The 27,942-nt window shown below is 35.7% G+C and overlaps 1 protein-coding gene across 2 annotated transcripts in view; it reads left to right on the top strand.

Annotated features, from left to right (window-relative positions):
- Positions 1-27,942, top strand: part of Atm (ATM serine/threonine kinase) — an 88,661-nt gene that overhangs the window by 7,047 nt on the left and 53,672 nt on the right. For both annotated transcript variants that reach the window (XM_055621824.1, XM_055621823.1), the window contains exons 5-23: positions 2,052-2,216; positions 3,730-3,895; positions 5,724-5,962; positions 7,856-8,019; positions 9,140-9,306; positions 10,569-10,940; positions 11,735-11,929; positions 12,530-12,625; positions 13,754-13,979; positions 15,799-15,924; positions 17,618-17,743; positions 18,655-18,744; positions 20,611-20,773; positions 21,446-21,645; positions 23,303-23,385; positions 23,477-23,632; positions 25,023-25,098; positions 25,226-25,356; positions 26,904-27,024. In XM_055621824.1, the coding sequence (XP_055477799.1) occupies positions 2,052-2,216; positions 3,730-3,895; positions 5,724-5,962; positions 7,856-8,019; positions 9,140-9,306; positions 10,569-10,940; positions 11,735-11,929; positions 12,530-12,625; positions 13,754-13,979; positions 15,799-15,924; positions 17,618-17,743; positions 18,655-18,744; positions 20,611-20,773; positions 21,446-21,645; positions 23,303-23,385; positions 23,477-23,632; positions 25,023-25,098; positions 25,226-25,356; positions 26,904-27,024 (3,062 nt within the window). The remainder of the gene's footprint in view (positions 1-2,051; positions 2,217-3,729; positions 3,896-5,723; positions 5,963-7,855; positions 8,020-9,139; positions 9,307-10,568; positions 10,941-11,734; positions 11,930-12,529; positions 12,626-13,753; positions 13,980-15,798; positions 15,925-17,617; positions 17,744-18,654; positions 18,745-20,610; positions 20,774-21,445; positions 21,646-23,302; positions 23,386-23,476; positions 23,633-25,022; positions 25,099-25,225; positions 25,357-26,903; positions 27,025-27,942) is intronic.

The raw sequence follows: 27,942 nt of genomic DNA, 5'->3' as shown, positions 1-27,942 counted from the left end.
TTTCAAAATGAAATCAGTATTGAAGAAACAATAGTATTTTAGCTTTGACGTCAGTATGATTAGATAAAAATAAAATGTTTTTTTTTTTTTTTCTGTTGTTGTAACCTGCTTAAACTCTATACCCTCTTTGTTGAGACCTACTTATTTCTTAGCATAACTATGGCACCTCTGTTAACATCTGCTATAGCCTTTAGCATATCAGAAGCCATTTTGCCTCCAAGTCTCCATTTTGATCAAGAGGTGAAATTAGGTTCAAGTTCAGGCCTACGTGCCTGAGACCAGGATACAGTTAAATAGTTCAGTACTTGCTGCTTAGAATAAAACAATAAAAGATAAATGTATGTTCTGTTAGAGTTAAGATCGCTACATCCTGCTATGTTTCTTAATCCCGGAAAGCTGGAAAGCCCCCAAGAGCTCTTCTACCCTAAGTCCCATCCAGTCAACTTAAAGTACTTTGTCTGGCTACCTAGATAGAACACAGTACACTTGGAACAAAATGGGTTGTGTTTAGTTAGTTAAAAGATGTAATGCTGCAGTGCCCCCCCCCCCACCTGGTTGTTGCCTGGTTATGGTTTTTTATATTAAAAACCTGCCTTAGAAACAGACCGGCATCACAGTCTGGCTCCTGAGCCCAGATTATGGCCCTGACGGGTCAGTTTTTGTTCAGCTTTCAATGAACTTACATCAGTCTGAGTCTGGTGTCCCAGTGGTCAGTATTTGGCTATTTCTGAACCCTAACACTAACCCTGGCTAGCCTCCGGTTCATAGTGCTCCAGCCTTTACCTGGAATTACAGGCAAACACCATGCTTGTCAACTTAAAATTTCCCATTTTCTTTTTTTCTTTTTTTTTTCTGAGACAGGGTTTCTGTATGCAGCCCTGGTTTCCTAGACTAGCTTTGTAAACCAGGCTAGCCTCAAACTCACAGTCATCTGCCTGCCTCTGCCTCCATGAATGCTGGCATTGTAGGTGCCTGACTTCTTTTTTTAAGGGTAGGGCTTCCATGTGGCCCAAGATGGTCTTAAACTTATTGTATAGTCAAGAATGATACCCTGACCTTCCTAATCGTGCCTTTACCCAGGACTTCTGGAATTGTTATTTTGTAAATGTAATTTGTGATCTTTAAGAGTAAATATTTAGGAGTGGGAGAGATGGCTCTGGTTAAGAGCACTGTCTCCTTTTCCAGAAGACTTGGATTTAATTCCCAGCACCCACATGGAGCTCTCAGTCACCCATAACTCCAGTCATAGGGGATCTGTTGCCATCGGCCTTGGCAGGCACTGCACGTATGTAGTGCACAGACACACATGGAAGCAAAACACCTATACACATACAGTGAAATAAAAGTGTAGGGAAGGTGGGTGCTTAAAGAACCCATTTAAAAAGAATATTTACCTTATTAACACTGATTTTTCAGAATCTAAAATATTGTGTTGGTAAAATTTCAGCCTTTTTAGCTGTGTAGTTGTGGAGGCAGGGGTAGGAAGAACTCTGAGTTCAAGGTCAGCCTGGCCTATAGCCTCAGTTCCAGGACAGCTAGGACAACACAGAGAAACCCTGTCTCAAAAAGCAAACAAAAAAGTTCAGTCTTTTATATGGATACCATTTGTATGCTATTAGATGTGATGAAATAATCTTGCTTTTTAGGGTAAATAGGCTATTTTAATAAAATTAATCATAAAGATTCTCAGACTCAGAATCCTTTAAGTACAGTGTCAGAAAGTGTGAATTGTGAGGTATAAAAATTAATCTTTACCATTGCTGTACCTCTAGGAGTTGTCAAACTTTTTTAATGGGGCTGTATAGCAAATTGTTTTTTGTTTTGTTTCTTTCTGGGCTATATATTATCTGTTGTATTTACTCATTTCTTGTTATTTACAGTAGTAAATGCATGAACGTGACTGTTCCAGTAAAACTTTATTAACAAAATAGCCAGCAGTGAGTGAGTTAAGAGCAACTTTCCGCATGGAGTCATTTAAAGAAGCTGGCGCTCCAAGGATCCTTTATTTTTAAGACGTGTGCATTTTTACCTTTTATTATATTTTTAAATAGGAGCACCCAGGCTAAAATGTCAAGACCTCTTGAATTATGTCATGGAGACAGTGAAAGATTCGTCTAATGGTGTAACTTACGGAGCTGATTGTAGCAATATACTACTCAAAGACATTCTTTCTGTGAGAAAATACTGGTGTGAAATATCTGAGCAACAGTGGCTAGGTATGTTTTGAAGACTGAGACTTTTTCCTTTACAATATGAAATTTCAACAGTAAAAGCAGTCTACATCCCACAGGTGACGCACAGTCTTATAGTTTTAGATCCTTAATTCTTCTTTACGATAACATCTTGCTATGTAGCCTGTTCTGGGCTTCAGTTTGCAATCCTCCTGCCTTGGTCTGCCAAGGGTGAGAGTATAGACACTACCATGCTTAGTTCTTAATGTTGGTTTATTATGTACTTTTAAAATTATGAAGTCACATTGTTTATAGGAGGTACTTACCACTAGAGCTGGAATTACAGAGTTCAATGTTTATTTTTATTTTCTGTGCATTGGTATTTTGACTGCATATATATCTGTGTAAGGGAGTTGGATCCCCTGGAACTGAAGTTACAGGCAGATGTGAACTGTCAGGTGGGTGCTGAGAATTGAGCCCTGATCCTCTGGAAGAGCAGCCAGTGCGCTGAACCACAAAGCCATCTCTCTAGTCCCGAATTAAAGATTTCAAAGATTACTGTTTTTAACTATTGAGTAGTACTATGACAGAAACAGTAAACTGAAGATTATTGTGCCATTTGTTGTATGCATGCTTGTGTAGAGTATGTACATAGAACAGAACATAAAGGAGCAAATCAAATGAGACATGTCACAGAAGTTGAAAGCAAGAGTTCAGAAGGTATGATGAACACCTTAAATGTCTCAGAAACAATGAAATCCAAAACTACTCATTGTGTTAGGCAGAACTATTAGCTAATGAAAATCAAATGCATTAGAATATTTTTTTACCCATTCACTTACTAGGCATACAGAGTGCTATTTTTTAAAATTTCTATTCCCAGATTGTTCAGTGCTATAATACAAAATTGTTTTTTATTTCTGGTATCTTGTTTTAGCACTTGAGAGAGTTGCAATTAAACCCTGAGCCCATCTCACTGATGATAGAAGTACTTCCATCATTGTGGTGCCGTCTAACTTGAGGCCTCACCAGAGTCATGTTTGTTTCTACAACATTTCAGCATTGCATTGCAGTCAGGACCATTTAACACAAACAGATACAGTTCTGGATGGTTTATCCCATTCAGTACCATTCGCAAGTGACAGGGCTGCTCATATGTAATATCTCAAGAAATTTACATTTGATGATATTTGAGTTTTTATTTTTCAACTCAAGAAACATTTGTTTTCATGTGTAATTTTGGTGCTCATGGAGAAAGCACGTTCACCGGAATGCATATATTGCACCCTTTTGAAGAAGCACGATTCTCAGTGTCTCGTGCCATCTTTTATGCTCCCTCTCTAAAGGAGTATGATTGATTTTGTGAAAATTTGCATCATTTCCCTCCAGTAACATGTGCCTTTAGTCTGCTCTAATGAGAAGCAATTGTAGTGTTGGCTTTTCCTATTTCATCAGAATCTCATGCTCTTGACTAAAAATTCATGAAGTTGCCATACTGTTTGTTGTGTAACAAGCAGAGTGAACTTGAAAAGCTAATACTCTTCTTTTCAATTTTTAGAATTGTTTTCTGTGTACTTCAGACTGTATCTCAAACCATCACAAGACATTAATAGAGTTTTAGTGGCTAGAATAATTCATGCTGTCACCAGAGGATGCTGTTCACAGACTGATGGATTACCTTCGAAGTTTTTAGATTTTTTTTCCAAGGCTATTCAGTATGCAAGGTAATCTAATCACTTTGTTTCATTTTGTACCAAACTACGATAGAGCCTGCCATGACCATATTTTAGATTTAGTATTAAGTAATACTTCCTTTTCAACAGTGGTTATTCAGCTCGAATATGTGATGTAAATAATATTCAGTATAGGTATACAGCCTATAATGATCAAATCAGGATATTTCTATTTTCTTGAATATTAAGTTTTTATTAATACCTAATACATGTAAATATTCAAATGTTTCATTGTGATATTTCATTTTTGTATGTAACTTGACCCCTATTTCCTATCCTATATAAGAAAACAAAACAAAAAAACTTAAACCAAAGATTTGCAACTTAGAAACTTAAGAAAGCAAAAAGATTAAACACTTCAAGATATTGACATAAGGGTCTCGGGAAGTGCTTTAGTGGATACGAACACTTGTGTGAGTATGAGGACCTGAGTTTAGATCTTTAGCAGCCAAATCAAATAACTCAGTGTAACTGGGCAAACTTTTAATCTCAGCATTCTCAGTTGGAGTTGAAGATAGAAACAGAGATCATTGCCAACTCCCAGGTTGAATGAGAGATTGTGTTTCAAGGCAATAGTGTGGAGAAGTTTGGACACCCAGCATCCTCCATTAGGCCTCTTCACGCATACATGTATGTGCATGTGCACACACACTAATTTTTTTTAGAAGATAAAAGCAGTGATCTTTCGGGATAAACCTCTAAAACAAGAGCAAAAAGAGGTAAGTGGGATTATACAAACTACAGCTTCTTCACAGAAAAGAAATACTCAGCAGAGTGAAAAGATAGCTTTCCAAATGGGAGAGGCTTATGCACACTGTTGAATCTAAAGACTTACCATTCAGATTATATTAAACAACTTTAGGGAACTTGATTAAAAAAAATCATATTGCTGAGGAGATGGAGGGTAAATTTGATCAAGGCACATTGTATGAAATTCTCAAAGAATTAATAAAAATCCATTCGTTTTTAAAATTATTAAATATCCTTATTAAAAAATTAAGCAAAGGGCTGGTTGTAGTGATGTAATTCCAGTAATCTAAAGTAGGATGATTGTGAGTTTATGGCCAGCTTCATCTGCATCATGATAAAATAGATGGAAAAAGAAAAAAAATTATGCTATCAGTTAATTTATGAAGAACATGTTCCCCTCATTAGCTATCAAAGACACGCAAGTCAAATCACAGTGAGATGAAGTACTTTAGTTCAAAGAACTTTGCTACCAAAAATAAAGAAACAGCAAATGCTGTTAACATTTTGGAGAAGGGCTAACTCACTGTAATGAGGGACTGTAAAATACTGTCTTTCAAAAGGAACCATTGACTCATAATAGAACCAAGTAGTTTCTCAAAGTATCAGATAGATCTAGATTTCCTTAATGTATAAATACTATATGACACTCTTAAGTGTGAGCCCTGGGGTCTTTCTCATCTGATAACCAGGGAAGTTGGATATCACTTAAGTAATGCCTTTCTGTTTTAAGCATAGATGTAGTATGTTGAGAATAAAATAGTAAAATATTTTGGAAGCATTGGTGCACACTTGTATTATACAGTTTATATTAAAACATTTATAAACTGTAAATATACAAATAAATTGTGTGTATTTTTAGAGAGTGGCTTAATGGTAGAGAGCTTTAACAGGAAAAGTTTCTTAGCCCCAGCTGAGAAACAATGTTTTTGTTACTGGTTAGTACTCTTCTGTTTTATTTATTTGTTTTTCTTTTCTGAAGAGTGACCCAGAATATGATAGTGTTTGAAAGTTAAATTTTATTCTTTAGAATGTGCCTGTTAAACCGAGTTGACTTTCTCTTCTGTTGCAGACAAGAAAAGAGCTCTCCTGGCTTAAATCATATCTTAGCAGCCCTTATCATTTTCCTCAAGACTCTGGCTGTCAACTTCCGAAAGCGGGTGTGTGAAGTAGGGGATGAAATTCTTCCTACCTTACTGTGTATTTGGACTCAGCATAGACTTAACGATTCTTTAAAAGAAGTAATTATTGAACTAATGCAATTGCAAATCTGTATCCATCATCCACAAGGAGCCACAGCTCCTGAAAAAGGTATAAGGAGAAATTTTCCTGGTTTCAATATGCTTCATTAAAATATAAGAGGCCTAAGTATGGTATCAGTGTGTTCTGTAGGTGATTGAAATGTCTCTGGTTAATTAGTCTTGAGACTTTTTCATGCATGTTTTTGAATTTGAATCAGTAACAGTAAATTATATGTAGCCTTTCCATTGTTCGATAAAGTGTTATGATGAAAACAATTATGAGACATTTCCTCTAAAAGCCATTTATCCATCACTACTTCAGTCTTAAGGGATGACATAGGCTGTAGAGCAAAGGAATTTAGAGAAAGCAGGAACGTTTATCTACATGTTGCTTCTTATTTCTAATAAAAAATAAAGCTGATAAACTGAAAGCAGCCAAGCCAGCTATTCAGTTTCCAAGAAGGTTATGTACTTAAGATTTTGCAAAGACGTGAGGTAGAATGGGACAATGGCTGTACCTTGTGCCTCATTGTTACACCAGCCTTATTTTCTGGGAGCAAAAAGAAAAAAACAGTAAAACACTGGTAATGAATCTCTTGTCCTCCTTGATTGTTTTACATCCCTTAAGTACTGGATTGAATGACAGTTGACCTAGTTAATGGCTAGTTTATGATTGCCTTTAGGCTTAAACTACCTTTTAGATTAGTTCATCTTGGGTAGTAGTGATGATTTTGTCAAGATAGCGTGGTACACTAAATAACAGCTAGAATGGAGAATAACTATTGTAGCCACTTTTTATTTCAATAGGGATATGTATCATCTCTTAGTGTATACATTGAGATTTGTGTGGCCCATAAAATGACTGTAAGTCAGAAGAATTATGACTTCTTGTTTTTGCATCTTTCCCCTTGCTCTAGCCAGGATAGAGATGAGACTGGTTAAGAGGTGGTATAATATGTTAGTTAACTGCTTATTTATGGTGAATTGAAAATTTAACAGTATGACAAAGATACCAGAAAAGTTCGCATAATAATTAAATAATTTATTTTTATGGTACCTTGATTGTGAGAATTAATAGCCCTGTAGTATTTCAGGAAGCTCAGACAGTTGAGGAATTACGTTCACCACACTGTACAGACTCCAGTTCAGCATTGATTGATTGATTGATTGATTGATTGATTGATTGATTTATTTTGTGTTTTTCGAGACAGGGATTCCCTGTGTAACCCTGGCCTTCATGGAACTCTCCTTATAGACAAGGCTGGCCTCGAACTTAGAGAGATTCACATGCCTCTGCCTCCTGAGTACACCACCACACCCCGCTTTCCAGTTCAGTGTTTTAAGAGGGACTTAACCTGGCTGGAGTGTGGCTTGAATGGTGGGAGAGCCAGGATGAGCGGAGAGCGTCATGTGTGTTCTGGGAGAGGATCTGATCATGGTTTTCTCTGGACAGGATGAGTGGAGAGCGTCATGTGTGTTCTAACTGTCCCAAAGAGAAGTAGAAGAAAACATTTTCTCTTTCTTAGGGAACATAATATATTAGAAAAGGGAATTTCACTGGGTGCGGTGGCACATGCCTGTAATCCCAGCACTCAGGAAGGCTGAGGCAGGTGGATTTCTGTGAGTTTGAGGCCAGTCTGGTTTACAAAGCAACTCCAGGAAAGTCAAGGCTACACCAAGAAACCCTGTCTCAAAAAATCAAAAATGAGAGAAAAAAAAAGAAAGAAAAGGGATAATTTTAGATGAGAATGTGAGCTATTTATAACAACCACAATTGCTTGATTATGAAGTCGAGACCATTAGGAAGTAGAGTTTTCAAGGATATTGCCCAGAAAGGCATTAGTACTGAATAGACATTGACCTAGGCATCTAATGTTGAGGAGCCTAAGAAGTTGAGTCATTTTGAAATCTGGCAGTGTAAATAGAAGTTGTATGTAAATATGCTGTTGTTTCTGGGTTACAGGTGCTCATGAATCAACGAAATGGAAAAGTATCTTGTACAACTTATACGACCTGCTAGTGAATGAAATAAGTCATATAGGAAGTAGAGGAAAATATTCTTCAGGATCCCGTAATATTGCTGTCAAAGAAAATTTGATTGACTTGATGGCAGATATCTGTCACCAGGTATTGTGCCTGTTGCCATTTAAAATTTCCTGTTAAATTTCTTTCGTCTGGATGTTTATACCTTGCATTATCACAAGAAGCCTATGAAATTATTCTGTATTCATAACAATTACTTTAAAATGATGTGTATTTGAAATTAACCCTTTTAATTGAAAGATAACTTTTGAACATGTATCTAGATCTGGTGATGACAATCATACCCTACTGTCTCCTGGACGGCATTAGCCATTTAAGCCCGACGTCTGGGTGCTGTTTGTTGCCGTACTTTTGAAAAACTTTTATTTATGTTTCTTATATCTTTTTCTCCCTATTCCACCCCAATCCCTTTCAGCACCCCAACACTAGGTAGGAGAGAAAAAGGGTTAGTGGGAGAATGGGTGCAGTTCTCTTAGCTGCTTCCTGCTGGTTAGGGTTGCCTGGTTCATTGGAGCCAGCCCAGTCCTCATTTCAGGAGATCTCCAACTTCTTGTCTCACAACAGCAACCAGGAGCAGCAAGTGGGAAGCAGCAGCAGCTTTGTTCTTTCTTCACACTCTCTGGGCCCTGGCGTTTATTCTCTCTTCAGAGTCCTCAGATTTAAACTATCTGCAGCTGGCAAAGAGCTCCTCTCAGAGCCCACATGAAGCAAATAGTCTGCTGTAGACCATCTGAATCAGTCTTGTATCCCACACCTGAGACCAAAACAAAACTCTTTAAATCCACAACATTTGGCACTATAAATCAGTATTTTATTCCTTATAATTAAATAATAATTATATGGATATAGTGCATTTGCTTACCCATTCATGAGTTGATATTCTCCTTGTGTGTCATAAGTTAAACTCTTCTCCCCTACTACATCCTGGTAGTAATTATGTGCTCTTAATTGTTAATGGTAATCTTAAATTTTAATCCTGTTGAAAATATACTATTTGCAATTTTGGTAAATATCCCGAGGAAATAAAGCATGTTTGGGAAGAATGTCATTATTGCTATGCAAAATATTTACCTCTTTATATGTTTTTATATTTCTATAACTTATTACTAATTGTGAGTCCTTGTATCTGCATTTGAGAAGGATTTTTCTCCCTAATGATTTATTAGAAAATTGTAGCAGTAAAAATGTACTTTTTATTTTGTAGCTTTTTAATGAAGATACCAGATCTGTGGAGATTTCTCAGTCTTATACCACACAAAGAGAATCCACTGATGACAGTATACCTTGCAAAAAAAGAAAAATAGAAATTGGCTGGGAAGTGATAAAAGATAATCTTCAGAAGTCACAAAATGATTTTGATCTTGTGCCTTGGTAAAATGTTGTATTTCTCTCATTCAATGTTATTTAAATCGCATTTTTTTTTCCTCAGAAAGCCTCCATTGACTGTAGACTGTTATTTGTCTACTCCTAGACCAGCTAGTAGTAGTGAAGTGGATTAATTTCTATAGCATATTGAGACAGTCACTAAAGGCTCATCTGCTGTGCTAGACATGTAGACATAGCTCTTTGTGAGCCCCCATGAGCCCCACTTAGTTGATTCTGTAGGCCAATGTGCTTGTGGTGCCTTGACCCCTGTGGCTCCTACAATCCTTCCCAGTCTTCCCAGGGATGCATCCCTCTCCTCCCCCAAGCTTCACCTAATATTTGACTGTGGGTCGCTGCATCTGCTCCAGTCAGTTGCTGGATGAAGCCTCTGATGTTTGTGCTAGGCTCAGGTCTACGAGTATAGCAGTGTAGCATTAGGAATCTTTTCATTGACCATTTCTTTCTTGGTTTCTCTTCATATTGTATAAATCTTTCACCTTCATTTTTAATCTTTTTATTTAGTTAAGAATTACTAGCTGGTCTGATGGTGGCACAAACCTTTGCCTTTGATCCCAGCACTCAGGAGGCATAGGCAGATGGATCTCATAGTTCAAAGCTAGCAAGGACTATACAGAGAAACTCTCTCAAAAAACAAATAAATGAAAGAAGTTTTAATGGCTTTTATGTGCAGCAGTGAATAACACAGGATTCCTGCTTTTGAGGAGCACTCCTTCTTAAGCAGTGCTTCTCAGCCTTCCTAATGCGGAGACTCTTTAATACACTTCCTCAAATTGTAGTGACTCTAAACCATAAAATTATTTTTGTCACTACTTCATTTTTACAGTTTTACAATTGCTATAAATCGTAATATAAATAGCTGATAGGCAACCCCTGTGAAATGGTCATTTGACTCCCAAAGAGCTTGTGACCCATAGGTTGAGAACTGCTATTCTAGAGAATTCATAGAACATTGTATTGAATAATAAATTGATGTCAAAGAACAAGCATTTAAGTTTTATTTTCTGAGTATAGAATATTTTCGGTGCCAGAAGATCAAAAGTTGAGTTGTTACTGAGTTTTATATAAAGACCTAGCCAGAAGTTGTAATTCTTCTGTAATTGGCAGCAGGGCCTAATAAATATCAATAGTTATTTTATTTTGAAAGCGCTATGGTGCTTTAGTTAAGATGCTAAGGTATATTATTTGCATATTTTTAGGTTGTTAATGGGATTGAAAAACTTTGAGATTATTTTCTTTTTTTCTTTCAGGCTACAGATTACAACCCGATTAATATCAAAGTATCCTTCCAGTTTACCTAACTGTGAGCTGTGTCCATTAATACTGATACTGTACCAGCTTCTACCTCAGCAGCGACGTGGAGAACGTACTCCATATTTGTTACGATGCCTTACAGAAGTTGCTCTATGTCACGGCAAGAAAACAAACCTAGAAAGCTCTCAAAAGTCAGATTTACTGAAACTGTGGATTAAAATTTGGTCTATTACCTTTCGTGGTATAAGTTCTGAACAAACACAAACTGAAAACTTTGGTTTACTTGGGGCCATTATTCAAGGAAGTTTAGTTGAACTTGACAGAGAATTCTGGAAGTTATTTACTGGCTCAGCCTGTAAACCGTCAAGGTAGGTTGCATTATATTTGATTTTACATAAATACACAAGTGTATGTCTCCGATCATTTTCAGAGCTTGTTACTTCAGCAAAATGTAATAAATTCTGCTTGGGGTGCTTTTGTTGTTTGGCCCAAACTATGTAATAATACAGAGAGTTTTGGTTAAGGCCAATTTAATTTTTTGTGTGTGTTTGATTTGGTTTAATATTTTTGCTGCTAGAGTCTTAACAGTATAGCCCAGGCTAGCCTATACCTCTAGAATCAGCTGGCCTCAGATGTGTAGAGATCTGTCTGCCTTTGCTTCCTAAGTACTGGGATTAAAGATGTGAGCTACCATGTCCTGCCTTTTTTTTTTTAAAAGGATTATAAAATTTAAATTTCTTTTACCTATAATTTATAATTGTTCAATATTCTTAAACATTTTTGTAGGTCTGCATATTTTTATCGGACAAAATTATTTTTAAAGATTTATTTATTATGTAGACAATATCTATCTGCATGTACACCTGCACACCAGAAGTGAGCACCAGATCTCAGGTGGTTTTGAACCACCATGTGGTTGCTGGGAATTGAACTCAGGACCTCTGGAAGAGCAACCAGTGCTCTTAACCTCTGAACCATCGCTTTAGCCCCCGGACAAAGATTTTTAATCAAGAGTTTTTTCAAATATAGTCTTTTATGGCTTTGTTAACAAAATGGTTCTTGTATTGCCCTGAGCATGACAGGCTTAGCAGCAAGCAGCATAGGAAAGCCTTCTGCCCTTCAGAGAGCTGGCTTCTAACAATCTCTTTGTGTTTCTTTATAGTCCTTCAGTGTGCTGTTTGACTTTGGCACTTAGCACCTGTGTAGTTCCAGATGCAATAAAAATGGGAACAGAACAAAGCATATGTGAAATAAATAGAAGTTTTTCTTTAAAGGAGTCGATAATGAGATGGCTTTTATTCTACCAGTTAGAGGATGACTTAGAAGACAGCACAGAACTGCCTCCAATTCTTCAGAGGTACTTGTAGTTTATTGGCATACTACTGGGTTCTTGTTTTGTTTGTGCATGATTGCGTGTTTAATTTTATAAGGCTCCATCTACATATTTAATATCAAGTAGCTTTATTTTATACTCATAATGCAGCATTTCCTGCAGTTATATTTAAAATTTTTAAATCATCTGTATCTTTATGCTGGATCATTTCTGAAATAAAAGGTTATCTCACTGTAGGATATGGGAGATGGTCACGAAGGACAGAAACATAATTCTTATAAATTTAACACAAAAAGGATTTATGTTTGTGTTATACTATTCAATATTTGATACTCACATACATTGTGTGCTGGGATCACAGGTGTGTGCCACCATGCCCAGCAAGAAATATTACTTCTAAAATTACATAAAGCTTATTCTAAGTATGTTGGAAACTATAGTAGCACTGTTTCAACTTTTTTTAATAAATCCTCCTTTCAAATACTAGGTGATTCAGTACAGATGAAAACATTTTTAGTTTAAGATCTGAGTTTTAGGGATTATAATTTTTGCTATATATGCATGGATGTTATTTTTCCTAATGACATATGGTCTCTTAAGTAAAGCTTTTCATTTTCTTTTTAGTAATTTTCCTCATCTTGTACTGGAAAAAATTCTTGTAAGTCTCACTATGAAAAACTCTAAAGCTGCAATGAAGTTTTTTCAAAGTATGCCAGAATGGTATGTAAAATATGTGATGTTTTAAGATAGAGCATTAATTAAAAAGATAATCCTAGCAGGCTGCGAGCTCATCTCATTAGTCATTATGATATAAATTGGTCTGAGTAAAGAAAAATATCCCTATAGTTATTAAGCAGGAAGAAAAGTTTCTTATTAGTGATTATAATTTGTGTTCTATAACTTTAGATGAGGTTACAGTTTTACTAATGGGTATTTTAACATGTATAACAAGTGTCAGTAGAAAACTGAACAGTTATGATGGGAAATTTATTTGAAGTGATTTTTAGTAGGGACCCCTTTATTTATATCTTTCTTTCTTTCTTTCTTTATCTATCTATCTATCTATCTATCTATCTATTTATTGAGTTACATTTATTAGGTTTAAAAATGGGCCTATGAGATGACTTAGTGGGTAAAGATATTTTTCAAACCCAATAACCTGACTTCAGTCCCTGGGACTGATATGCTGGAAGGTTGTCCATTTGACTTCACATGTGTATGAAGCACACACACACTCACACACTCTCACTAAATCTAATTAGCTAAATGGGTGGCAGAACAAAAGAAAAACTAATGAGATGAATATCATGACGTCTTATGGTCCAAACACTGGGAGGCTGAGGCAAGAGTATGTTGAAATCAAGTTTGAGACCATCCTGTGCAGTGTAACTAGAATTAATACTGAAAAATAAAACCTAATTATAGTTAAAGTAAAAGTACCTAAAAACTTATTTTTAGTTGATTGACTCAGATAATTAAATTTGTCTCTGTGACTGAAAATAACTCAGTGACATAAAGATACCCAGTCTATTTCTCTCAAAGTCTTATTATGAAAGAAAAATCACTCATTTTGAAAATCAGTGGTAAAAAGAAGACAATGTCTTTGAAATTGTAACTTCTATATTTTTGTGAGTAAAACTTGCTACCGAATAATGAACTCTTCCATCTCAATTCAATTTGCTGTAGAAGCCCAAAAAAGAGAAACCATTTGACAGAATAACTCACAAATTGTATTAGCAGTCTTTGAATGGTCTAAATGTTTTCTTGATATTTTTATATGTAATATGTGGCAAATAAGTTGAGAAAACACCAGCTCACGGTTATTAATCAGCTATTTCCCTCTTGAAGTGAACAATACTGCCAAGTTAAAGAAGAGCCTTCATTTTCAGAAGTAGAAGAACTATTTCTTCAGACAACTTTTGACAACATGGATTTTTTAACCACTCTGAATGAATGTGCTGTAGAAAGTTTTCAGCCTAGTGTTGGCTTTTCTGTCCACCAAAATCTCAAGGAATCATTGAATCATTATCTTCTGGGATTGTCTGAGCAGCTTCTAAATAATTACTCATCTGAGGTGAGATTTCTTTAAAAAAAGAACCGAGGTCTACTCTTGAACGTTTGTAGACTGTTAGGAAAGAAAAATGGGAGAATGAAAGGCGTGGAAGACGAGGGAAGCCTGGTTGTGAATAAAGTGGTGGCATACACCAACAAGTAGGGAAAGTTAGCATGAAGGGAAGGAAAACAAGTCTGAGAAAATTAGTTCCAAGATTTCTTAGACAAAAGAATTTTTTGAGTAAGTTAGTGGGAAGTAGTGCTGGTGTGAGTCTAAGAATTTCATGATGGTATGTGGAATGAACATACTGGTACAAAGGAAGGAAATTTTCATTGCAGGAAAGAAGAATCTAATAGATTCTTGCATTTGAAGCAAGTGGAATGATTTTAAAACATGAAATGGACTAGTAATTACGTGGTTTTTAGAGGTCAAATGAGGATTTCTTACAAACTCATGTGCGCTGGTCTCTTGTAAAACACCATTTCTTTCCGTGTATGGTGTATATCCATGCTTTTCTATATAGATGGTCACATGTTAACGTTTGTTGTGGAAGATTTATGTTCACCCAGCCATACTAGTTTTTTACCTACTAGTTTCATAGTCTTTGGAGTAGTGGTGCACACCTTTAATCCTAGAACTTGGGAGACAGAGACAGGCAGGTCTCTGAATTCAAGGTCAGCCTGCTCTAAAAGCTAGTTCCAGAACAGCCAGGGATACACAAACCTAGTCTTGAAAAAACAAACAATTCATACTGTTTAGTATTTCAATTTTAAGAGCACTTAATTATTATCTTTTTTATACCATGGATATTTGTATGTTTATATATATGTTTCAACTTTTGCCATAATTTGCTTAAAGGTCATAATAATTTATTAGTCTTTATATCTTCCACAATGTCTTGTGTTATGTAAGTGATATAATTTTTAAAAAGCTCTCAAACTCCCAAAGGAGTGCAAAAAGCAGCCGGAAAATGACCAAAAAACAAAAACAAAAACAAGCAGGGGCAGTGTGGCTGTTTTTTCTGTCTTTGCCGTTTACTGTTGGTCTTATCATATCACAGATTTAGCTGATTTTGTTCTAAAATAGCTTAGTTTTCTACTGTTTTCCTCGTAGAATGTCATCTGGTTTTTCAGTGTAATGTTTGCAGATTCTTCTATTATCCTGTAATAGCCGATGGCTACTAGTAAAAATGTTTTCTGCTAGTCTGGAGTATAAGAAAACTTAATAATCAGTAAAGGCTTTTGTTCAGAGTGTCATTTTTCTATGAATCTGGTTTTCATGTTCTGAGTCTTTTGGTTTGTTTTTTTTCTCTTCAATACTAGATCGAACCTGGGACCTTGTAATTAGGCAAGCACTGAGCCACATGTTCTAAAACATTTATTTGCTTGCCAGGTTTTTTTTTCTTCTTCTTGGGTGTTGCTGCATTAGGAGGTGATACTTTTATCTGTCTTTTGTTATTGTTGTTTGTTTTTGAGGGAAGTTTTCTTTCTGTAACACTCTTGGCTGTACTGGAACTCAATCTCTGTAGATTAGGTGGGTCTTGAACTCACAGAGATCTGCCTGCCTCTATACTGCCTCAAATATTAGGATTAAAGACATGCGCCACCACCGCCTGTCTTTAGGAGTAACCTAAGCCTTTTTTGTTTGTTTTTTTGAATACTGGTTATCATAATTCTACAGTGATCTTTGAGCTGGTTTTAAACTTGTTAAAATTCGAGTTTTAACTTGTTTAATTTTTAGTTTTTCATATGTACAGGAACTTGTTTTTCCAGAGGTAATTCCAAAGTACACAGAATTATTTATATCTAATACTTTTTTTTAATTTATGATTTATTTTAAGATTACAAGTTCAGAAACACTTGTCCGGTGTTCAAGTCTTTTGGTGGGAGTTCTTGGCTGCTATTGTTATGTGGGTATTATAACAGAAGATGACGCATATAAATCAGAATTATTTCAGAAGGCCAAGGTAGGAAAATTTATATTGATAAAGTTTTAGGTGAATTTAAATGAATTGAATCCCTGAAAAGTTAGGTAAAATAAATTTATATGTTAAGTTTAATGTCCCTAATCTGAAAATAGGAAATCTGAAATACTTCAGAGAACTGGAGCACAAAGGTAAAAGTTTCCACATCTTCCCTCATGTGACAGGTCATAGTCAAAATGTAGGCCATCTTACCATCAGGCGTGTGTAAGATGTAGTCAGTAGCTTTCTGGTGCTGTGATAAGGACCATGACCAAAAACAACCTGGGGAGGGAAGGTTTATGTGGCTGACACGTGAGGATTGTGCTCCATCATAGAGGGCAGCCAGGGCAGGACCTGGTAAGAGAGGCCATGGAGGAATGCTTATACTGGCTTTCTCCCCAGGCTTGCCCACTTAGCTTTCTTACCCCTGGACCTGCCCAGGGAGGGCACTGTCCACAGCAGACTGTTTCCTTCTACAGCAGTGGTCAGTCAAGGAAATGCTTGCCTGTCAACCAGCTTCTCAGTTAAGGTTCCCCCTTCTCATGTGCCTCTAGCAGGTTGACAGAAAAACTGACCAACAATGATGAAACAACAAGTTTGTTTTTAGATTTGTGATCTATCCCAAAGATACCTTGTTAAGTATGTGTAAATATTACAAATTCTGAAACTTTTTTTGTCTTGTGTATTTTTATAAGAAATGCTCAATGTATATAGATTAACTTTTTTTCTTTCGCTTATACAGTATAAAAGAAATACGTTTCCTTCCTTAAAAATATAAAATTATTTTAAGTCAGTAATAAATAAATAATTTCATATCACAATGTAACCTCATTAGAATACTAATATTACCACTACTACTATTTTCAGATAGGGTCCCTGAGTGACCTGGGACTCACAGAGATCTGTCTGCCTCTGTTTACCAAGTTCTGGGATTAAAAATGTATACTACCATGCCTGGCTATACACATTGATTTTTATTTGTTACTCTTAATTTTTTCCCCAAGATGATCTGTAGTGAAGAATTCTTGATTGGGTATATTAGTCACATAGGTTCTAAGTGTAAAACTTTCTTCGTTGTCTTTGTCTTCTTCTTCCTCTTCCTCTCTCTCCCTGCCTCCCTCCCTCCTTCTCTCCTTCAAGACAAGTTTTCCCTGTATAGGGCAGGCTGGCCTTGAACTCACAGTGATCTGCCTACCTCTGCCTCCTGAGTCCTGGGATTAAAGGCATTCACTACCACCATCCGGATTAAAACTTTATTAATAATCTCTCAATACTAGTATATCTGTGGTAGGTTTTTGTTGTCATTTTGTTTGTTGAGACAAGGTCTCAAGGTATAGCCCAGCTAGGTATGGAACTCAAGACCCTGTACCCTTGAGCCTCTGCACACATTGCACATGTGGCTTGGATTTGTCGTTTTCTTTGTGGGTCTGTGTCACTTGTAATCTTACTGCATAAACATGTACACTTTTTTTTTTTTTTTTTTTTTTTTTTTGAGTCTGGGTCTCAGCTTTTCGCCCAGGCTGGCCTTGTGATGCTTTTACATCAGCCTTTCCCAAGTGCTAGTGTCTGTCCCTACTCTAAGTTTCATGTTCATATTGTAAATATATTTAATATTTGTACTTAAATGAAATTTCAAAATAGTAATACTGAGTTATTATGTCAACTGGAATTTGTCTTTTTCTTCTATTCTAAATAGTCTCTAATGCAATGTGCAGGAGAAAGCATCTCTCTGTTTACATATAACACAAATGAGGAATCTAGAATTGGTTCATTGAGAAATATGATACAGCTGTGTACCGGTTGCTTGTGTAGAGATACTAAGGTAAGAGTGTCTTTTTGGTAGTATAGCCTATTCATGGGACATATTGAGTGATGTTGAGTTTTTGGTCCATTTATGAGTTTATCTATGATCTGACATTAAATTGAACAATGAATAAGAATATTCAGAGAATATTGGTTTTTCATGAACCAATTTCATAACTTCATTTTCTTATTATTATATATATATACACACACAGCTGAGTCTTGTGTTGCTAGCATGCTTTCCTAATTTGTTGATTGTTAACAATTATGTGATTTTTTTTTGTTTTTATAACAAACATAACATTTGTGGTATGTTTGTTATAAAAACAAAAAAAAATCATATAATTGTTAATGTTACAAAGATAGCATTCTGTAGAGTGCCAACAAAGATAAATGACCCTTGAGCAAATGTTACTTTCTTTTACCCAGATCATCTTTGGTAATGTTGATAGAAAAAGTACTGCTGTGTGTAATTCTTTTTTTGATTTTTCACAGGCCTATTGGGGTAGCTTAATTATGCTAGAGTGTTGTCAGTAATCAGAACAGTCAAGTGTGGTAGGCCTGAAATTAAAGAATAAACCACACAGTTAATTGCTTATTATGTTTAGGATCAATAGCTGGCACTTTAATGATGCATAAACACAAAAACATTTACTTTATATTTCCTTTAGAAAAGAGGCTGTAGTTGTTCAGTTGTTTTCCTGGTTACTACCTAGTTTACTAGCCTCTTGAAATAGACTCAATAAGTCTCATTCTTAAAAAGAAAGAAGATACTGTATCTTAACTTGGCCTCAGTTCTGAACTCTATCTACAGCTCATTCAAGGTAGAGAAAATAGTATCACTATATATTTATATATGTATATATACACATATATATGTGTGTGTGTGTGTTTTATTTTTAATTGCTTGGATCTTTGTTTAAATTACAGCATAATCCAAACAAGATTGCATCTGGCTTTTTCCTACGATTATTAACATCAAAGTTTATGAATGACATTGCAGATATTTGTAAAAGTTTAGTAAGTATGAACCCTATTTTACTAATAACTTTTATTGATTCTGAAATGCAGCAAAATTATATACACATACATGTGTCAGAAAGAAGGGGATGGTGAGCAAGCATAAGCAAACTGGTGCATGTATACCTCAGTGAATGTAGAAGTCAGGACAACTCTTGGCAGTGGGTTCTTGTCTGTCATTTTCTAGGATCCAGTGAATAAACTCAGGATGTCAGGCTTGCATGCAAAAACCTCTACACATTGACCCATCTTACTGGTCCTTAATTGCAAGTTTTTGTTTAAATAGCTTATAAATAGATATGCATCTCATGGTATAGAACATCTTGGATTGTTTTTAAATAAATGCAGTCTTTAATAAGCTTATTACATTAAGGAGGACGTATGTTTGATTTCTACTTGATATCAGTGCCTGGCAAAGTAGTTTAGTTGCCCTTTAGTTTTTCCTTGAAATAATTGAAAGATTAAATTTATTGTCCAAAACGTGTTCTCACTATATGGCTTGGCTAGCCTAGAACTTGTTTTGTAGGCCAGACTGGCTCTGAACTCACAGTGATTTGCCTGGGGCCATGTTTTTATTGTGGTATTTATACCTCATCTTTTATGAGATTAGACTTATGTTATACATGCTCTTTTATTTTTAGTTGTTTACTTTTAAGAGTTTGTTGGGCAATGAAATACTCTGTAACTTAATTATTTGTGTTTCATAAATCGCTTTTCCTTGTTACTATGCTTATTTATGAGCTACACACAGCTGTGCTTTACTTGGCAGTTATGGTATTGTACTACTTAGGAATAGTATATGTATATAACACATTATATATATATATGTTTTATATTTATATATATTTATATATATATAATCTACTTGTTCTTTTTGGTTTTTTTTGTTTTAATTTTAGAACACATCTTGCTAGGGTATCCCTGGCTAGCTTGGTATTCATTACACACCCCAGCTTGGCTTTGAATTTTTGATGGTCATTCTACCTAAGCCATCCTAAGCCATGCTGGCAGTCTGCGTAAGGGCACATCCCTCCATGCCTGCTAATACCTATCTGCTCCTACTTAACATTTCAAGTCATTTTCCCTTTTAACCAAGAGTTTTTCCTACAGAGACCCCTGCATTTCTACTTTGTCTTGTATTTGTGCATTTGAAGGATACAAGAGAAATTCTAGGAAGGAAATTCTCGTTCAGCGGGACGCATGAGAACCTCGAGGAGTGTGCTTTCTTTTTTTAAAGAGCTTAGTTTGTTGCCTAGGCTGGCCTTGAACTCTAGGCCTAAATGGTTCTTTTGCTTCAAGTATCCAAAGAGGTGGGACTGCAGGCTCGTGCCTCTGTGCTCAGCTTTAAGTTTAATTTTGATGAATATTGTTATTGTCCTACTAAATAGTTGATACTATTTCTATGCTTCCATCAATTTCTGATACTAATTTTTAAAAATTTTATTAAATGTTGCAAAGTATAGTTCTGTATGTTTGTGGAGAAATAGAGTGGTGTTTGAATGTTTAAATATAATACAGAATGACTGCTAGAATTCTTTTTTTTTTTTTACATTTATTTTTATGTCTGTATGGGCACGTGAGTCACAGTGCGTGTGTGGAAGTAAGAGAGCAATTGCTGGAGTTTATTCTCTCCTAACATGTAGTTTTCAGGGGCCCAACTCAGATTATCAGGCCTGGTAGCAAGTGCTTTATTCCATGAACCACCTTGCTGGCCCATGATACTTTTTAATACAAGAAATTTGTAAAGTTTTGTTATTCTATTATCTAAACAGATTCCAGTTTATATATTCGTTCCCCTACACAATGATGGATTAGGGTGCTTTTAAAAGAAGTTGAAAATAGCATCTTTGTTACTCCTTTCTAAAGGCGTCCTGTACAAAAAAGCCATTTGATTATGGAGAAGTGCATTCAGTGAAAGATGGTACTGATGAAAATCTGATGGAGGCACAGAGTCCATCATCCTCAAGTCTGTTTAGTGCTGGTACTGTGAGTGATGTAAATGATGCTGGAGAGAACCAGAATACTGTTGGTAAATACTTTTGTAGTTTCTTTTACCATTTATATTAATTTGGCACCATAAGGGGCCTCACTGAAAAGAACTTTAATGATAACCTCACTTCTGTTAGGTATAGTCTACTTGGATTGTTCTTTTTCTATACAATTAAGACTTTTTTTTTTTTCCCCCTGGAGACAGTTTTACTCTGCAGTATTGTCCTGGCACTCACTCTGTAGACCAGACTGACCTACAAACTCACAAAGCTCCATCTGCCTCTTTCTCACAAGTACTGAGATTAATAGTGTGTTACTACCACACCCACCTATTTTTAAAATGTGTGTGTGTGTTGCTTTTATTATTTTTTTGTTTGTATGTGTTATTGTGGGTACACATGTAGAGGTAGATTGGAGGACAGTGTTCCAGGAGTCAGTTCTCTCCTTCAACTATGGACTGTGAGTTCTGGGTTTCAGTTTTGTCAAGTGCTCTTGCTGAGTACACTTCACTTCCCCTCCTTATTACACATTTTAAATTACTCTCATTTTAAAAATCAAATTTATTAGTTTCTTATTTTATTCTTCATGAAAGAATTTAAAATAGTTTTTTAAAAACTACATGATAGATTATTTGGACTGTGGAGAGATGTTTGAGGATGTATCTGTCTACTGTACCCTTCTCTTAGTGCTAATAAGTACCTTTTATTTTTAGGTGCCATGAATCCTTTGAGTGCTGACTATCTGTCAAAGCAAGATCACCTTCTTTTAGACATGCTCAGGTTCTTATGCCGCTGTGTAACTGCATCTCAGAGCATTACTGTGTCTTTTAGAGGCGCTGATATTAGAAGGAAATTGCTAATGCTGCTTGATTCTAGCACACTTGATCTTACTAAATCCCTCCACCTTCATGTGGTGAGTCAAGTAGATTAGAAGAGCTTTTGGTTTTGTCTGGTGTTGTCATGCAAATGTAATAGTTAGATGTTTTAAGAGTGGAACAGTCACTTTGAAGGATTGAAATTAATTTTCTGAAAGGTAAATCTGAGAGTAGTCATAGACATACTCTCGCTGTGTGTGTATGTCTCAAGCAGTCTCACTGAATAAATGGGGTAAGATGTAAATGCTATTATGCCTAGATTTCTCATTTTTTCTTTAACATGCAATGAAATAATTAAAGTGGATGCTGAGCTTTAAAATTTGAATGTATTTTGAATATTATTTAGTGTAATTCTTATGAATTATTATTGACTGGAACAAGAAATATCTTCTTTGAGACAAGTTCTTCCTGTGTAGCCCAGGATGGCTTGTGCTAAATTTCTTCCAAGTGCTGAGATTATGAGTGTAATCAGTGGTCAGCAAAACATAGATCTTGACTGTGAAGAATAATTTATAACATGAAATTTGAAGTCTGAATTTTGGCCTTTGAACTAATGCCACTAATATATACCTTCAATTCCAATTCATGACTTCATGGCTTTTTTTTTTTCCTCTGCAAACTTGTAGCTCCCTGTTGGTCCTTTGTTTGTCAATAAATAATGAATTTATTTACTCTGTAACCTTCTATGAAACTAAGAAACATGCCCTTACCTCATTCCCAGTAAATACTTGAAACTAGTTCCTGGCCCATTGAGTATCTTCTGGATGTGTTCAAGGTTATATTCTTGGTTCTGGTAAACTAGCAGTCATACTTGGTGAGTTCCTAATTCCTTGCCATGGATGTCTTAAACATCACAGGCATTCTCTAATCAAAATAGGTTTCATTGTATCCTGTTGGGACCCTTGGCTTCATTCTTCATGAATACTTTCATAGAGTGTTATCTATGACCAGTGGGAAGGATAATATACTTTTCTTAAAGTTTTGATGATTTAAATTACTTTACATTCTCAGTAACAGTACGTACCATTCACATGTTAGGCACAAAAGAGGATTTTTAACAAATCCTTTATTAGTGTATCAGAAATACCTCTTAGGATTTCTTGGTATAACTAGAAAATTAACACCTCTGAGAAATTGCTTGCTCAGTTATAACTACCATTATAAATACTTACTTAAAACAGATCTTTGTGTGTATAGTAACATAGTTACAAAGTAGCCATGGTAAGTAGGTAGATTAGGGTATTTTACTTCTCAGACTAGATCTTTGCTTTCCAGAATTCAGTAGTTTTTCACCATTGAACTTACTATGGCAAGCATTATTCTTGGAGTGTAGAGACATAGTATAGTCTCAGAATCTTTATCTTTTAACTGCAGCAGTGACAGTAATGATCACTTATTGAATTTCAGCAGTAGAGGTTATTGTTTCTACTCCTTAGTTACCTGGCCAGATGATTGATGTATTCCCCTCTCCATGGCATATGGTTAGGATTTTTAACCATTTGAGTTATGGCTGTTGTGTGGAGTTTTGACTCTAGCATTTGATTTTAAAGATATTTTTATTATATGCTGTGTTTAGAAATTTACAGCTATGTGCATGTTTCGATTTGTTTACATATGCTTTTTTAAAGTAAGTGATCTTTGGGTAAAGCTGGCGACTTGTTTGTTTATTAATTTATTTATTTTTAACCACCTTAGTACTTAGTGCTTTTGAAGGAGCTTCCTGGAAAGGAACATTCATTACCAATGGAAGATGTTGCTGAACTTCTGAAACCATTATCGTAAGAAACAAAAACCATATGTTATGCCTGTTTTAAGTTACAAACTGACGAGTTCTTGCAAGCTTGTAACATTAAACCTTTTCTACCACAGCCCTGTATGTTCTCTGCATCGCCGTGACCAAGATGTTTGTAAAGCAATTTTAAGCAATGTCCTTCATGTAGTGACAAGCCTGTGTTGGGACAGTGTGGACACTGAGAGCACAAAGAATGCGCAAGGACAGTTCCTGACAGTGATTGGCGCATTTTGGTAGGCATAAGTCTCTTTTTCTAGTCGTTTTTCTACCTCTGGATACAGGTGTAAACTCTGCACAATCCTGAATTTTTTTGTTTGTTTTGTATAACATTTTGCATCTTTTAACAAAAGTGTGCATAGTCGGTCTTCCTTTTCTTAGTGTGTGTGTTTGTGTGAATGTTCACTGGTGTGAGTGTGGGTACGTGTGTGTCACTGCACTGTCGTAGCATTCAAAGAGCAACATTGGGTGTCATGCTCACTTGTACCTGTTTGTATTATGTTCACTGCTTCATGCACCAGGCCACCAGGTCCACACGTTTCTCCTTTTTCTCCTTTACAGATCTTGCTGTAGGTATGTTGAGATTACGTATGGGTGCTTCTGCATCTTACTTCACATGAGTTCTGGAGATCCAAACCATGGTTTTCATACTTAGGTAGCGAGTAATTTCTCTCTTGGGCCCTTTCCCCAGCTCTGTCTTCCATTCCCTAATTGAAAAGCTGTATTGTTTTCATAATTTTTATTTTCTAAAATGTTTAGCATGTGGCCCTGTAAATTTCAAATCACATAATAACTTGACATAGATGTTACATAAAAAAGTGCAACAATCCAAGCCAATTGAATTGTTGGTCATCCAAATGAACCAGTTGGCTTTGTCACTGTATTTCACTCTTAGTCTCACAATAATATTTTAAGTATTTTCTTAACACATGTGCACATGTGCAGGTCAGAGAACAGCTAGTGGAAGTCAGTTCTCCTTCCATTATGTGGGTTCCAGGGATTGAACTCAGGGTCCAGCAGTCATTGGCCCAACAACAACAAATTTCATACTTACAGAAAATCACATGTGTGTAGCTTAGATGCTTCATTCTGTTTGATTAATAAGGACTTCTCGGAGTCAATATAAAACACAGATTTTGTTTGTTTGGTTGGTTGGTTTGGTTTTTTGAGACAGTGGGTCTCTGTGTAGTCTTGGCTGTCCTATACTCGCTTTGTAGACCAGGCTGGCCTTGAACTCACAAAGATCCACTTGCTTCTGCCTGCTTGAGTCCTGGGATTACAGGCATGCACCACCACGCCTGGCTTAGAACATAGTTTTTAAATTCATATTATAATGACCAAATTTAAAGGATATTCTGTTTATCTTTAGTTTGCTGTAGCATGGTTACCCAGAGTGTATCAGTTCCAAGATAAAAAACAGATAATGTACATCAAACTGAAATATTTTTTTATTTAGCTTGAATTTTAGGAAAGATAAATACATTGTCATTTTCCATATAGTAAGAATTAATTTAAAACAAATTTTGAAAAAACTTGTGATAATGTTAAATTCATTGATTTTTTTTTTTTTTTTGTCTTTGCTTTGTTTGAGTAATTATTGCATTGAAAAATCTTACTTGTTTTCAGGCATCTAACAAAGGAGAAGAAATGCATATTCTCTGTAAGAATGGCATTAGTAAAGTGTCTTCAAACTCTCCTTGAGGTGAGTTATTCCATGTTACTAGAAAGTTCTTTGTTGGGATGGCTAACGCTGCCTTTATTTCTGCATGCTAATGACTGGTTTTTCTCATAATGTTTTGTATTTAATCTTAATTGTTATTTTACTATAGGTTGATCCATATTCCAAATGGGCAGTTCTTAATGTAAAAGGAGAAGACTTTCCTGTAAATGAAGTATTTCCACACTTTCTGGCAGATGATCATCATCAGGTTCGGATGCTGGCCGCAGGGTCAGTGGACAGGTAAAGAGAAAGTTCTGAAGCGCTTGTAATGCTGCTGCTGGTGGCACTCTCCACGTGCTGATGACAGCAACGCACACTTAGTCAGTGTGTACATGTCCTGGGATTCATGTTTTTATTTAATCTCAATTAGATAACATTGTTGTCCGCAATTTACAAGTGAAAACTCTGGCTTTGAGAGGTAATTTGCTTAGTGCTGTGGCGCTAACAAGCCATTGATTTGAGTGAAATTTGTCTACTGCCACTTGAGAAGGTGTAGAATATTCGGATATTACCACGGCTTTATGTGATTCAGTAAAATGGGAGTTTCTTCATTTTGTATGATGTTGATATCATGGCTGTTTTTAACCTAAAATAATATTTGGCTGTGCTGGCTGTTCATCGATGATTGGTACAATAAATGAATGTATTTGGAAAAGAAATTATGTGCTGCTTTAAAACCATCAAAGCTGAAAATTGCATATTTTTCAGACCTAAGTGACCAGTAAAAGAAGGTCGCCATAATGAAATTGTCCAAGTAATTACATAATCTATGATTGTGATTCTCAACCTATATTTGCAACCCCTTTGAGGGTCGCCTAAGACCATCGGAAAACAGATATTTGTATTACAATTCATAGCAAAATTGCAATTATGAACTAGCAGCAAAAATAATTTTATGATTGGGGATTGCCACATGAGGACCTGTATTAAAGGGGTAAGCAGCATTAGGAAAATTGAAGACCGCTGCTCTATGGTATTAGTGCTAATGTGCCCATCATTTGAATCTGTGACAGTAGTGTCTCCATGAACCAGATGTTGTCTCAGTCCTCATTTGTGTTAGGAAGAAATTCATGCGTTGTCAAGATTGCGGGTGGCTGTGTGTGGGAGTTAAATGCTTACTGAACTGAAGTTAAAGTTCTCAGGTTTAGAGGGTTATAGATGAGTGTCATAGCTCAGTGTAGTAGTAGCATGGGGAATCTCCTAAATTCAAGAAAGATCAGTAAGTAGGATTCGTTTGGCTTTTTGGGTTTCTAATTTGTTAGGATATGTAATGTTGGGCTATTTCAAAAAGCTAGCAGAATGTAGCAATCAGAAATAAATTATAAAAATTTGATTCCTAAAAAATATCAAGGACAAAATTTATTACAGAGATGCCTTAAATATGTGGATATGTAAGAGGCACTGATAACTTTTTTTCACATAAAATATAATGTAAACTGAATATTGAAGTATGGAGCTACTCACTTTTGGGGTGATTAAATATTAGAACAAGTTGACAGAAGTTTGTGGACTCTTGATTTGTGTTTGGTAAGAGGACAGTGATTCTTTCTGACAGCTTTCAAATCTCACCAGTTTTAAAAAATTTTTGGAATCTCCTTTTTTTATAGGAGAAATTGGCTTATAGATCAAGGACCTTAACATTTAGTAGATGGTCTGAACTGCTAACTTAGTTTTTCAAAGAAAGAAGGTATAATTACCTTACAAACTGGTTTACTTTTGTTCTGTAATATGCTTTGTTTTGTAGGGTTTGAAATAAATTGATATTTTTTGTTTGTTTGTTTTTAAAGATTATTCCAGCATATGAAGCAAGGAGATTCCTCCAAATGCTTGAAAGCGCTTCCTTTGAAGTTTCAGCAAACAGCTTTTAAAAATGCATACATGAAGGCAGAGGCAGGAATAAGAGAAGCGGTAATTATGCTAACATGTATATGCTCTGTATTCACACATGTGGTCTGTGTTATTTCTTTAGCACACTTGAGATGAGAGTTTGTATTTAGTAGTTTCTCTATAAAGCTTGTCTAAGTCATCTGTATAGACTGAATAAAATTTTTCTGAATATAATTTATAGGTCAGAAGGAGTCAAGTAATAGCAATTAATTTTGCTGTAACTTTTCTATGGTGTTTTTGTGAGGACAATCCAACTTTAATGGGCATTTCAATACATTGAGATATTTAAAGGGCTTGTTTAGCTTAAGAAATTTTTTTAAACAAAAAGAAAAATCCAGAACACACCAAAAGATGCAAAGTTTGGTGGTGTGTGCCTGTGACCTTACTATTCAAAGACTGAGTTCGATTTGGATTGTAGAGTAAATGCAGCTAGTTAAAAAACGCAGATAAGGGTTGGAGAGATGGCTGTTAGTTAAGAGCATTGGCTTTCCTCACAGAAGACCAGGGTTTGAATTTCAGCACTCACAGGGTGGCTCACAACTCTCTGTAGCTCCAGTTCCTGGGTATCTGGCACCCTTTTCTAATCTCTGCAGACACCGTGCATAGACATACATGCAGGCAAAATACCACATATAAGAATAAATTTTTAAAATGAAGGTGGTGCCTAGTGGGGATTTTTAAAAAGTAATTTTCATTAAACCGAAAGCATGTCATTCTATTTTCAAGACTTTTTTGTTTATTTTTATAATATAGATGGCAACAATTTTTAAAGAAGGAAACACTATAAAGATATCCTAATAATAAAAATCTTCTTAGGAGTACCACTCGTTAATACTTCTTGTTCTTATTTGCTGTTTGTTCTTTAATCCTTTGGAAAATCTTTTTTTTTTTTTTTTTTTTCTCTCCTTTGGTAATTGTTTCCATTAGATCCTAGGAAAT

Source organism: Psammomys obesus, unplaced genomic scaffold (assembly GCF_907164565.1).
Source record: "Psammomys obesus unplaced genomic scaffold, mPsaObe1.curated_primary_1811, whole genome shotgun sequence".
Taxonomy (NCBI): Eukaryota; Metazoa; Chordata; class Mammalia; order Rodentia; family Muridae; genus Psammomys; species Psammomys obesus.
The sequence above is the reverse complement of the archived record's forward strand: the minus strand, read 5'-3'. Positions and strand labels throughout refer to the sequence as shown.